We start from the raw sequence: 13,809 nt of genomic DNA, 5'->3' as shown, positions 1-13,809 counted from the left end.
TTTTTGTTAAAATATAAATATTGTATGTACATTCACAGATTTCTAGTAAAATTATATAATAATATATCTGGGAAATGATATGGGTTACTTTTACCTTGTACCCTCACATACTACTCGAACTTTTTTATAACCATGACTTTTTTATTGCTTTTATAATTTTTTAAAAAGTTTTAACAACCAGGCATCAATTTCTCCAGGTATTTCTATACCTATGCTTTCCTCACAGAAGTCTTGCTTAAGTAGCATCTTATTAAATAACAAATAAATAATCAAACATGCTTTTCACCTCCCTGTTTGCATCTGCTATATTCAATACCCTGAAAAGTAACTTGGGTCTTAATCATTAATTCTAAATATCATGCACATCTGACATTTTAAGTGTTACATTAACTATACCTGAGTGTATTTATTAGCAAACTACTAAAAACCACATAATACTCCATCCATAAAAGTTAATGAATAAATCAGGGTAAATCTAAACAATGTAGTATTACACAGCCATTTCTTTAAAAATTAGGAAGATCTCTATGAACTGCTAGGGAATGATTTCCAGTCTGTATTGTTCACTGAAAAAAAAAGCAAAGTGAAAAGGAGTATAAGTAGCATGGCACTTTTAAGAAAGAAGGGGATAGAGAAGGGTGTGTGCATGCACACACATACACCAAGCTTATTTCTGCAAAAACAAACATAAGAAGAAAAAACTGGAAACTAGTGAAAATATTTACCTATGGGTACCGGTAAGAAAGGAGTTTTTTAAGGAAGAGTAAATTTTTTTTGTTTCATTTTGACTGTGAATGATACAACTATTTTACATATTCAAAAAATAAAATTAAAGGAAAAGGTTAGGAGAAAACAAAATAACTGAACTGTATTACAAATTCATAACATAAATATGTTAAAAAAATTAATTCAAGTAACCTTTGAACATGGTACTCTACATCCTTAGTGAAATACTCTAAGATAAAAGAACTGGAAAAGATCTTAATTTTATTTAGTAGACATACTGTTGGAAGTGGCATTGATATAATAATTCTGAAACTACTGGCATGTATAGCTGGTTAGAAAACATGAATAGATACAACGTTTTGGAAACAAGGGTCCTCACACTGGGAGAAGAGATACATAAATATGTAATGGAGGAAGATAAGGAAGAACCCTAGGAGATACTGAATTTGAACTGGAGATATCAATATAAATTTAAGACTTAGAATGTCTGTCTATTGAAAGTGCAAAGTAGCAAAAGGATCCAGTGGCTTGGCTTCAAAATACCCTTCACTAATGAAAAAAATCAGGTTCTTTGGAGAAATGGGTAATACCAGATCTGGAGCAGAACCTAAAACTGTAATACACAGTTCTACCACAAAACAAGGAAGCATTCAAAGCATTAGGGGGACATATCAGAAAGACACAAGAGCAGGTTTGAGAAGGTTCCCCCCTAGCTAAATATAGGACAATTTGAGTATGAACAAGAATAATGATGATGTATAACAGGGGTCCCCAACTCCCGGCCACAGACCATTAGCAGTCCACGGCCTGTTAGGCACGGGGCCACACAGAAGGAATTGAGCGCGGCAGGCCAAGCGAGCGAAGCTTCATCTGTACTTACAGCCACTCCCCATCGCTCACATTACCACCTGAGCTCTGCCTCCTGTCAGATCAGCAGCAGCATTAGCGTCTCATAGGAGCACGGACCCTACTGTGAACTGCGCATGTGAGGGATCTAGGTTGCGTGCTCCTTATGAGAACCTAATGCCTGATGATCTGAATTGGAGCTGAGGCGCTGATGGTAGCTCTGGGGAGCAGCTGCAAATACAGATTATCATTAGCGGAGAGGGTTGACTGCACAGACACCACAATAAATCAACTGCTTGCAGACTCATATCAAAACCCTATCAATGAGTGGCAAGTGACAATGAAGCTGCATCTTACAGAGTAGACTGGACATAAGCAACACACTTCGGGTGTCACTGTCTCCCGTCACCCCCAGATGGGACCATCTAGTTGCAGGAAAACAAGCTCAGGGCTGCCACTGATTCTGCATTATGTTGAGTTGTATAATTATTTCATTATATATTACAGTGTAATAATAATAGAAATAAAATGCACAATAAATGTAATGTGCTTGAATCAGCCCAAACCATCCCACCCCCACCCCCCTGAGGAAAAACTGTCTTCCACGAAACTGGTCCCTGGTGCCAAAAAGGTTGGGGACCGCTGATGTATAATACACGGAACAAAAAAGAATCAGAGTCTACAGTGATATTAAAGAAGGGGAGAGGGCGACAGGGAACCACCTCATTATAATAAAAGAATACCTACTAATAAACATAAAAGGAATGACAGAATGTTTAAAATCACCATTTTGTAATCATTAATTCAATAACTGATGCAGGTAAGGATCATCAAGGGATAAAAAACACTGGGTCAAAGGGTATTGGGGAGTAGGATGTTCACATGATCTCGAAGTATTACCCCACAGATTACTCAATAATCACAAAGAGAGAAAGGCACTAATATATGGAGAGACAACCAGACATAACTTTAAACACATGATTAAACCTAATATCAGCAAGAATGGAATTGGTATTACATGACTTTTGATGTGATTGCACCAGAATATACAAAACATCATCTACGCCTTTTCTTGCCAAAAATCTTCGACCTGAATCTAGTCATGAGGAAACAACAGACAAATCTAGATTATGGAATATTCTCTCAGACAAGCCTGAATTCTTAAAAAATATCAATGTTATAAAAGACAAATGGTATAGGGACACTGTTCTAGATTAAAGCAGACCAAGAACACAACAATAATCATTAATGTGCGATCTCTGACTACCGGGGATCAAGCAATTTTAAAGGTTATGCAAAAAACATGTTGGACAATTTGAATGTGGACTAAAACGATATATGAACATGAATATTATATCAATATAAAATTCCTTAGATGTCATAATGGTATTACGGTTATACAGAAGAATGTACTTGTTAATAAGAGAGACATGCTAAAGTATTTAGGGTGAAATGTCATAATGCCTGCAACTGACTTTCAAATGGCTGGGGTGGGGAGGAGAAGGCATATAAATTGGGGAGATAAAGATAGTAAAATATTTAAGGATATATATGTATTCATTTTTCCATTCTTTCAACTCTTCTATAAGTTTGAACTTTTTCCAAAAAAAGAAGCTGGGGGAGGAAAGATTAAAAATAAAAACGACCATACTGTATACGTTTAATAGAGATAATATTTTACAATCTTTAAATACATATTGCAAAAGTACTTACCTTAGTTGAGGTTGTAAGCAAGAAAGCCCTCTGTAGATTCTCCTTTTCAGCCAAACAGAACTGCAGTCTGCTAATCTCTTCTTTGAAATGAGTAATCATGTTTTCTTTGTTCCCATCTAAATTCTTTAAAGTCTGGACCTCTGACACAAGCTTGGTATTTTCTATTTCTGTATTCTTCAAATGTACCTGAAACAGTGCTTGAAAATGTCAAGAATATTCTCTCTAACTCTATAACCTAAGTTACTCAAAGTTTAAAATATTACTATTTATCTCTAACCCAAATATGATCCAGGAGAAGGGAAGATTCACTAGACGAGAAGTCAGGAGACCCAAATTCTGCCAAATGACTAGCCAAGTACGTGGGCGCAGAACACAGCTTTTCTGAGTTTTGTTGTTGCTGCTGTTTTAGTTTTCCGAAGAGATTAATTCTAAGGTCTAACACTACCTGATCTCTAAAGTCTTTTCCTTTGATGATTTTAAGTTAGTTCTCTTTAAAATTACAAATGAATTTAGTTGTTCTTTTGGGGAAACATTACGTTACAGGCATATTCATATATAAAGGCATGACCAGATTCTGGAAAACTAAAGGAATACATTCAAGAACATCTTAAACAATTCAATTTTTTTGCTTATGAAAAAATACTATGCATTTACTTCCTGTGTGCCTAAAAATATATTTGTTGATTAATTAACCCAACTATATTGATTTTTCCAGGAACTTTGGCTGCTGTTATTCATAGCATATACACAAATCAAATTCCATAACTGAAATTATAAAGAGTACAAGTATCTGGTTTCCACTACAAAGAGTACCTTGCTTTGGTTAAGAGCATCAAAGAGAAATGAATTAACATACTTCTTGCACTTTACTCTTAATGTATGCAGTGCTGAAGACTAATTCCTGTTCACAATGATAGAATATAACTTCAGATAATCTAAAGGTATCAGCAGCCAATACCTTTGCAGCATCACTTTAAAAACACTACCCAATTTTCATAATCATCAGCTCATGAAAGTATTTTTTACCAATCCCTCTAAATTCTGTTAGGCCAGGGATGGGTCACATGATCCAACAGGGGTTAGAGGAGAGAGGCGAAGGAAACTATTTGGTTACTCATGAGAACAATTTGAAAGAGAAAGTATGTTTCTGAGATTAAGAGTACAGTAGGTCTTACCACACTCTGTAAGTGGAATCTCCTTGCCAAAAAAACACAAAACAAAAATCCCTAGGGAAGTTTTACTTCCAATCTTCGGCATACATGCATATAAATGAAATACTGTTCAGGACACTGGGAGGTTGGGAGATAGTGTATTCAAATGGAAATTTCAGAGTCACTTTGATCCCAACTGCTAATTCTTACAGAAAACAGGAGATATTAGCACACTGTAAAAGAATAAACCCCCAAGACACTCGTTCTTTCCCTTCCTCCCTCCCAAGTCTTATGCAAAGGACTCGTCATTCAGATGTACAACAGAGACACACAAAATCTTTGCAGAAAGAAAAAAGGAATATAAGGAATAATTTAGAGCAGTAAAAGAAAAATAAATTCTGGATTTACCCTAAAATGTACTTGTCAACCCTCTACAAAACATTGGAAGTACTGTTTCTCAGGATAGAAGAGAGAAAGGAAAGGCAGGATGGAAAGGTGACAGCTTCAGGGAAAAGTTTTCCTCTTTCCAAAATAAGTCATTCTAATTATCATTACACCTCTCAAGCATCAAACCAGGTAAGTAAAGTAAGTAAACGAGGTCCTGGTTTACTTAGGACCTTCCTAAACCCTTCCCAATACTAACTAGTATACCTTCAGAATTCATTTTATTTAATTTATTATTGAAGTAAAATGACTGAAAACATAGACATGCTATTTACCTAATTATCTCCTACTGTTCTAACAGAGAAACAACATGGAAAGTACTTAATTATCCACAGAGAAATAATGCCCAGGTCTTTGCCTGGCACAAAACTGAAACATTATCACTGAAATACATAGTAACATTAAATTAAAAATTATTACAGATGCAAAATCTTCATTTAGTTAAAAAATCCTTTATAACTTTAAAAAACTGCATTTGAAAGTAGTTTGCAAAACAAACAAACAAACAAAAAAACAAAGACACTGTATCCAACTGTATCAATTCTTTCTCTAGATATCTATATTACTTCCTTTTTTCACAAAATCTTGTTCAAAATCCAAACATTATATCTGGGCACTTTTCCTTAGAGTCAAATCATAAAATCATCCACCAGTGAGTCTTCACTATTTTCCTTCCTATTCTGGGGGAGACTCCCTCCCTCCCTCCCTCCCTCCCACCCACCCACTCACTCACTCACTCACTCACTCACTCGCTCACGCTCCGGGGATGGTTGTTCCAAGAAACAGAATGGGTATAACCCATGACATGCAAAATGTTCCTATCTATGCTCTGCAATGAGGTGCACAGTGGACTCAAATTTTTTATTTTAAAGGCAAAAAATTTTAAAGGCTAAAAAAAATTAACCACCCCCCAAAATAAGAAGGAAATTACTGTAGCTTTGTGGTATAGTTTGAAATAAGGGAGCATGACACCTCCAGCTTTGTTCTTCTCAGGATTGTTTTGGCTATTCAGGGTCTGTTGTGTTTCCATACAGATTTTAGAATTTTTTGTTCTAGTTCTGTGAAAAACACCATAGATATTTTAATAGGGATGCACTGAATCTGTAGATTGCCTTGGGTAGTATGGTCATTTTAACAATGTATATTCTTCCAGTCCATAAGCACAGCATATCTTTCCATTTGTTTGTGTCATCTTCAATTTCTTTCATCAATGTCTCATAGTTTTCCGAGTACAGAGCTCTTAACTCCGTAGATTTTTTCCTATTTTATTCTTTTTTTTTTTTTTTTTTTTTTTTTTTTTTTTTTTTTTTTTTTTGCTGTATGCGGGCCTCTCACTGCTGTGGCCTCTCCCGTTGCGGAGCACAGGCTCCGGACGCGCAGTCTCAGCGGCCATGGCCCACGGGCCCAGCCTCTCCGCGGCATGCGGGATCTTCCCAGACCGGGGCACGAACCCGTGTCCCCCGCATCGGCAGGCGGACTCCCAACCACTGCGCCACCAGGGAAGCCCCTATTTTATTCTTTTTGATTGTAAATGGGATTGTTTTCTTAATTTCTCTATCCGAGAGTTTGTTGTTAGTATATAGAAATGCAACATATTTCCGTATATTAATTTTGTACCTTGCAACTTAACCAAACTCATTGAGGAATAGTAGTTTTTTGGTGGGATCTTTAGGATTTTCTGTATATAGTATCATGTCATCTGCAAACAGTGACAGTTTTACTACTTCCTTTCCAATTTGGATTCCTTTTCTTTCTTTTTCTTGTCTGACTGCTGTGGCTAGGACTTCCAATACTATGTGGAATAAACGTAGTCAGAGTGGGCATCATTGTCTTGTTCCTGATCTTAAAGGAAGTGCTTTCAAGCATTTCACCACTGAGTACATTACGATGTTAGCTGTGGGCTTGTCATATGTGGCTTTTATTATGTTGAGGTATGTTCTCTCTGTACCCACTTGAGGTTTTACCACAAATGAATGCCGAATTTTGTCAAAAGCTTTTTCTGCATCTACTGAGATGATCATATGATCTTTATCCTTCAATTTTTTAATGCAGTATAACACATTAACTATACTTTGTATACTACAAAGCTACAGTAATCAAAACAGTATGGTACTGCACAAAAACAGACAACTAGGACTTACCTGGTGGTCCAGTAGTTAAGACTCCAGCTTCCACTGCAGGGAGCATGGGTTCAATCCCTGGTCAGGGAAATAAGATCCCGCATGCCTCAAGGCACACCGCACCCCCCCCCCAAAAAAAACTTGGGATTTCCCTGGTGGCGCAGTGGTTAATAATCTGCCTGCCAATGCAGGGGACATGGGTTCGATCCCTGGTCCGGGAAGATCCCACATGCCGCAGAGCAACTGAGCCCGTGCACCACAACTACTGAGCCTGTGCACCACAACTACTGAGCCTATGGTCTAGAGCCCACGTGCCACAACTACTGAAGCCCACCTAGAGCCTGTGCTCCACAACAAGAGAAGCCACCGCAATGAGAAGCCCGTGCACCGCAACGAAGAGTAGCCCTCCCTTGCTGCAACTAGAGAAAGCCCGCGCACAGCAACGAAGACCCAATGCAGCCAAAAATTAAAAAAAAAAAAAAAAAAAAAAAAAAGACAGACACATAGATCAGTGGAACAGAACAGAAAGCCCAGAAATGAACCCACACTTATATAAGCAATTTATCTATGACAAAGGAGGCAAGAATATTACAACAGGGAAAAGAAAACCTCTTCAATATTGGGAAAACTGGACAGCTACGTGCAAGATCATCAAACTGAACTACTTTCTTACACCATATATAAACTCAAAATGGATTAAAGACTTAAATGTAAAACCTGAAACCATAAAACTTCTAGAAGAAAACATAGGCATGCTTTTTGACATCAGTCTTAGCATATTTTTTTGGATGTGTCTCCTCAGGCAAGGGAATCAAAAGCAAAAATAAAACAAATGGGACTACATCAATCTAAAAAGCTTTTACCCAGCAAAGGAAACTGTCAACAAAATGAAAAGATCACCTACTGAATGGGAGAAGATATTTGCAAGTGATATATCCAACCAACATGGAGTTAATATCTAAAATATACAAAGAACTCATACGACTCAACATCAAAAACAGAAGCCCAATTAAAAAATGGGCAGAGAACCTGAATAGACATTTCTCCAAAGAAGACATACAGATCATCAACAGGCAAATGAAAAGGTGTTCAACATCACTAATCATCAGGAAAATAGAAATCAAATACCACCTCAATGAGATATCACCTCACACCTGTCAGAATGGCTACTATCAAAAAGACAACAAATAACAAGTGTTGGCCAAGAATGTGGAGAAAACGGAACCCCCCTGCACTGTTAGTGGGAATGTAAATTGGTGCAGTCACTATGGAAAACAGTATGGAGGTTCCTCAAAAATTTAAAAATAGGGACTTCCCGGGCTTCCCTGGTGGCGCAGTGGTTGAGAGTCCGCCTGCCTATGCAGGGGACACGGGTTCATGCCCCGGTCCGGGAAGATCCCACATGCCGCAGAGCGGCTGGGCCCGTGAGCCATGGCCACTGAGCCTGCACGTCCGGAGCCTTGCTCCGCAACGGGAGAGGCCACAACAGTGAGAGGCCCACATAACGCAAACAAACAAACAAACAAACAAAACAAAACAAAAAAATAGGGACTTCCCTGGTGGTCCAGTAGTTAAGACTCTGTGCTCCCAGTGCAGGGGGCACAGGGTCGATCCCTGGTTGGGGAACTAAGATGCCGCACAGTGCGACCTTAAAAAAAAAAAAAAGTTAAAAATAGAACCCTATGATCCAGCAATTCCACTCCTGGGTATTTCTCTGAAGAAAACAAAACACTAATTTGAGAAGCTATAAGCACCCCTATGTTGCAGCATTACCTACAATAGCCAAGATATGGAAGCAACCTAAGTGCCCATCAATTTTTTTTTTTTAATTAGAGTATAGTTGCTTTACAATATTGTGTTAGTTTATATTGTACAGCAAAGTGAATCAGCTATATGTATACATTTATCCCCTCTTTTTTGGATTTCCTTCTCATTTAGGTCACCATAGAGCACTGAGTTCCCTGTGCTATACAGTAGGTTTCTCATTAGTTATCTATTTTATACATAGTGTCAATAGTGTATATATGTCAATCCCAATCTCCCAATTCATCCCACCTCGTGCCCATCAACAGATGAATGGATAAAGAGGACGTGGTGTGTACATACACACACACACATAAACACAAACACACACACACACACACACACACACACACACACACACACAGGACTATTACTCAGCCATAAAAAAGAAAAACCTTGTCATCTGCAACAACATGGACAGACCTAGATGGTATTATGCTAAGTGAAATAAGTCAAAGATAAATATATTATTTCACTTACATGTGGAATCTAAAAAACAAAACAAATGAACAAACATAAAAATGAAAGAGTCATAGATGAAGAAAACAAACAAGTGGTTGCTGGATTGCGGGGGGAGGATGAGAGAAACAGGTGAGGAAGATTAAGAGGTACAAATTTCCAGTTACAAAATAAAATCAGTCACAGGTATGAAGTGTACAGCATGGGGAATATAGTCAATAATTAAGTAATACCTTTGTATAGTGACAGGTGGTAACTAGACTTATTGTGGTGATCATTTTGAAATGTACAGAAATATCAAATCACTATGCTGTGCACCAGAAACTAAATTCAGTTGTTTGTAGGTCAATTAAACTTCACAAACAAACTCGTGAAAAAAGAGATCAGATTTGTGGTTACCTGAGGCAGAGGGTGGGGGGAAGGGGGGAATTATGAAAGTAATCAAAAGGTACAAACTTCCAGTTATAAGTAAGTACTAGGGATGTAATGTACCACATGATAACTAAAATTAACACTGCTGTATGTTATATATTGATATGAAAGTTATTAAGTGAGTAAATCCTTAGAGTTCTCATTACAAGGAAAAAAATCTTTTATATCTATATGAGATGGTGAATGTTCACTAAACTTACTGTGGTAATCATTCCATGATGTATACAAGTCAAATCATTATGCTGTACACTATAAACTTATACAGTGCTATATGTCAATTATATCTCAATAAAAATGGAAGAAAAAAGAGGCGATCCTCAGAACAGATTTGGAATTTCATACTTGGGTACCCAATGTTGGTATCTAGCTTATCAATGTAAATAAATAAATGAATAGTTGTTTTTTAAAGAGAAGGAGGAAAGAACCCACTGGTAATACAATAAATCATATTTTAGTTTCTTAGTACAAATTGAGACTCTCAAATACTGAATATATGCAGAGTTTTATGTTTTATCTTTAATATATACCATAATATCAATATATAAATGAGTACTGTCCTTTTCTAATCTAATAAAGAGATTGAATCTATCCAAATAATACTGACTTAGCTCAGACTGTTCTTGAAATTCCTCATCTGGAACTTCCTTCAGGAACTGCTTATGAGCCACTTAAAATAAGTAAGTCCCAATACGCATCCACAACATTACTGACAACTAAAACTCACTACCCTACTTCAGAGACACTTAAAAAGGAAAAGAGGAAAAACTTCAAAAGGTGAAGATTTGTCAACAGGATCTTTTTAAAATGACAGTCTCTGAAGATTATTCCAAAAGGCAAACTCCAAAACATGATCATCACTGAAGTAAATTAATGCTCTCCTTAAGGTTTATATATTCTTAAAAGGGGAAAATAATTAGTTGCACAAATTCTGATAAACAGGTATCTTGTTACCATTACAACTCTTTGACTTATTATACATTACCTGCTAAGTATCTAAAACACCAGCAATTTAATTCCCTGAAAACTAACTTTTAGGGACTATACACAATGAGGCAGCTTTAAAATATACTCCCAAAACCTTTGATTCTCCTCTCTTAAAGAAGTGGAGCCTAATTCCCTTCTCCTGAGTATCAGCTGGAGTGACTTGCTTCTAATTAATAAGATAAAGAAGAAGCATCAGTGTACAACTTGGAGACCAGGTCATAAAATGCACTGACTTCCTCCTTGCTCTCTCTTGTATAGCTCACTCTGAGGGAAGCTGGCTGCCATATTGTGAGAACATTCAAGCAGCCACTGAAGAGGCAACATTCCAAGAAACTGAAGGGCCTCCTGCCAAAAGTCATGTGAGTGAGCCACTTTGACAGCAGATTCTCCAGTTCTAATTGAGCCTTTAGCTGACTGCAGCCCTTGCCAACATCCTGACTGCAACTACACAAGAGACCCTGAGCAAGAACCACTCAGCTAAGCTGCTCCGAAATTGCTGACCACTAAGTTTTGGGGTAACATGTTACACAGCAAAAGATAACTAATAAAATTGTAAAGAATAAATTACCTTATAAAGTTCCTTCTCATCCTTTTCTGTCTTCAATTGACATTCAAGCTGTTCTCTTTCATACTGTGCCTTTCTGAGTTTGTCCTTTAAACTGAGTTAAAGTCAAATAAAGTTAACACAGACAAAAACAACTTTCTTAAAACAGTTTTAAAACACGAAGATACTTTTTTAAAGCATCGGGAATACCTGTCTATTTCAGTTTCTTTTTCAATCGCTTTATGTGTGACTGACACAATATCTTCCTCAAGCTGGAGGGCTTTGGATGTAGCATCACTGTAACTCTTCTTAAATTCTTCATTTTCCATTTTTAAACTTTGTGAGACTTCAAAAAGAACCTTAGAAACAATAACAAAATATTTTGAGAAACACAGAAACATAATTAGAAATACAAATTTGTATATCTCTAAGAAATCTATTTATGCTTAAAAGTTTAATCCCACATTTGTCCCCTCCAAAGTTTATAAGACTAAAAACTAAACCTGAAATGGTAACACACATTAAACTGTTCAGGGCTTCCCTGGTGGCGCAGTGGTTGAGAGTCCACCTGCCGATGCAGGGGACACGGGTTCGTGCCCCGGTCCGGGAAGATCCCACGTGCCGCGGAGCGGCTGGGCCCGTGAGCCATGGCCGGAGCCTGTGCTCCGCAACGGGAGAGGCCACAACAGTGAGAGGCCCGCATACCAAGGGAAAAAAAAAAAAAAAACTTTTCAAATACTAAATTAAACAATTATTAACGTTTTTCCTGGGCTTTTCACATACTGTGTGCTGATTTCACTAACTTCTCCACCACAGGGCAGACAACTGAAGTGAGGAAAAAATTTAAAAATTAGTCACTTTGCTTTTTACATCTCGCTTTCCAATGTTACCCCAATGACAAAACAAGTTTCATGATACTAAACAAAGTTAACACCAACTTCTTCTAGCATAAATCACTAAGTGCCACTGATAATTATACCAAAACACTAAATTAAGATATATGCCTAAAGCCATGTTCCTAAAGCTCCTGTCACTGTGATTCAAGAGGCTGGAACAAATATTTAAAGACACTGAAATGAATATAAAAGAGGTAGTAAATGTGATGAATTTCATTTTAAACAGATAATTTAAAATTTTTTATCACATCAATTAAGACAATTAAGTAACTTATGAGAATTTGATCAAGCCTCTCCCTAAGCCTGTTTTATAATTTGTAAAATGGAGATAATAAGGCCTTTTCTGCCTCATTTATAAAATTATGAGAACCAAATATAACAGTGCATTTGGAGGTTTCCACATAGTTATGGGAAACTATACATCAAAAGAACTGATAAATTAAGACAAATTGTGTTTGTTAAAAAAATAATTTTAAGATTTCCTACTAATGAAAGTACCACCCGGGACTTCCCTGGCGGTCCAGTGGTTAAGACTATGGGCTTCCGCCTTCCCTTGTGGCGCAGTGGTTAAGAATCCCCCTACCAATGCAGAGGACACGGGTTCGAGCCCTGGTCTGGGAAGATCCCACATGCCATGGAGCAACTAAGCCCGTTCGCCTCAACTACTGAGCCTGCGCTCTAGAGCCGGTACTCCTCAAGAAGAGAAGCCACCACAATGAGAAGTCCGCACTCCGCGAGAGTAGCCCCCGCTCGCTGCAACTAGAGAAAGCCAGCGCGCAGCAACGAAGACCCAACATGGCCATAAATAAATAAATAAGTAAATAAATAAACAAGTTAATTAATTAAAAAAGACTTCGCGCTTCCACTGCAGGGGGCACGGGTTCGATCCCTGGTCAGGGAACTAGGATTCTGCATGCCCTGTGGCGCAGCCAAAAAAAAAAAAAAAAAAGTACCACCCATCAACCCCGCAACGAAAACTAAAGAAAATCACCATTCTGCCAATTTAAATGTATCAAATGTTAAAGTATTTATAAGCCACTTTGATTTTCATAAAGTAACAGCCAAATTTTTTACTTATAGGTAGAATATCACTTTAAATATCTTGCTAGAATATGAAAATTACTAAACTGCATCTAAGAACAACATAATTCATTAAGAAGCTTATCACAATAGAGGTCAGATACACTCTATTGGTTTTATTTTTGCTCAAAACAACTGTTTGCCTTACTGAATTTGTAACATAAACCAAAGACTGTTATGCAAAACTAAATGCTTTTCTGATTTCAATTCTACACAACACCAGAGAAAGCAGGTGATATTTACTCCCTCTGCCATAATTGTTGTCACTATCCAATGATCCTTTAATATTTGACACATTTTCAGTATTTGTCTTGCTGATTTATAAGGACAGTCAGAGAGGTTTCTAAATAGTTTTTTACTTTTTTTTTTTTAATTTTTATTTTTACTAAATGCTCTCTTGGTCCTGTGAATAGGCTACAGATTTAATCCAGGTATTTCTTCCTAGGAAAAAGATTAGATTGCCCAGAGGCAAAAAATAGTTTCTGATTCTGCAATTAATGAAGTTCTATAGTGGGTAAATAGCATTCTAAAGAAAATGTATAGGAGAATAACTAGAAAAGATTCATAAGCAACTAAACACAAAACATAAACTGCTTTATCTATGAGTCAGT

General features: G+C 37.2%; 1 protein-coding gene across 2 annotated transcripts in view; it reads right to left on the bottom strand.

The window, feature by feature from the left end:
• TAX1BP1 (Tax1 binding protein 1) overlaps positions 1–13,809 on the bottom strand; it is a 75,760-nt gene that overhangs the window by 39,439 nt on the left and 22,512 nt on the right. For both annotated transcript variants that reach the window (XR_013811076.1, XM_079711327.1), the window contains 3 exons: positions 11,433–11,581; positions 11,247–11,337; positions 3,286–3,471 (listed from right to left, as the gene is read on the bottom strand). Coding sequence is in view for 1 of the 2 variants with exons in the window: in XM_079711327.1 (XP_079567453.1) it covers positions 3,286–3,471; positions 11,247–11,337; positions 11,433–11,581 (426 nt within the window). In the remaining variant the exon portion in view is untranslated. The remainder of the gene's footprint in view (positions 1–3,285; positions 3,472–11,246; positions 11,338–11,432; positions 11,582–13,809) is intronic.

Source organism: Hyperoodon ampullatus, assembly GCF_949752795.1.
Source record: "Hyperoodon ampullatus genome assembly, chromosome: 9".
Taxonomy (NCBI): Eukaryota; Metazoa; Chordata; class Mammalia; order Artiodactyla; family Ziphiidae; genus Hyperoodon; species Hyperoodon ampullatus.
Note: the sequence above shows the minus strand (reverse complement) of the source record. Positions and strands in the feature narration are given on the sequence as shown.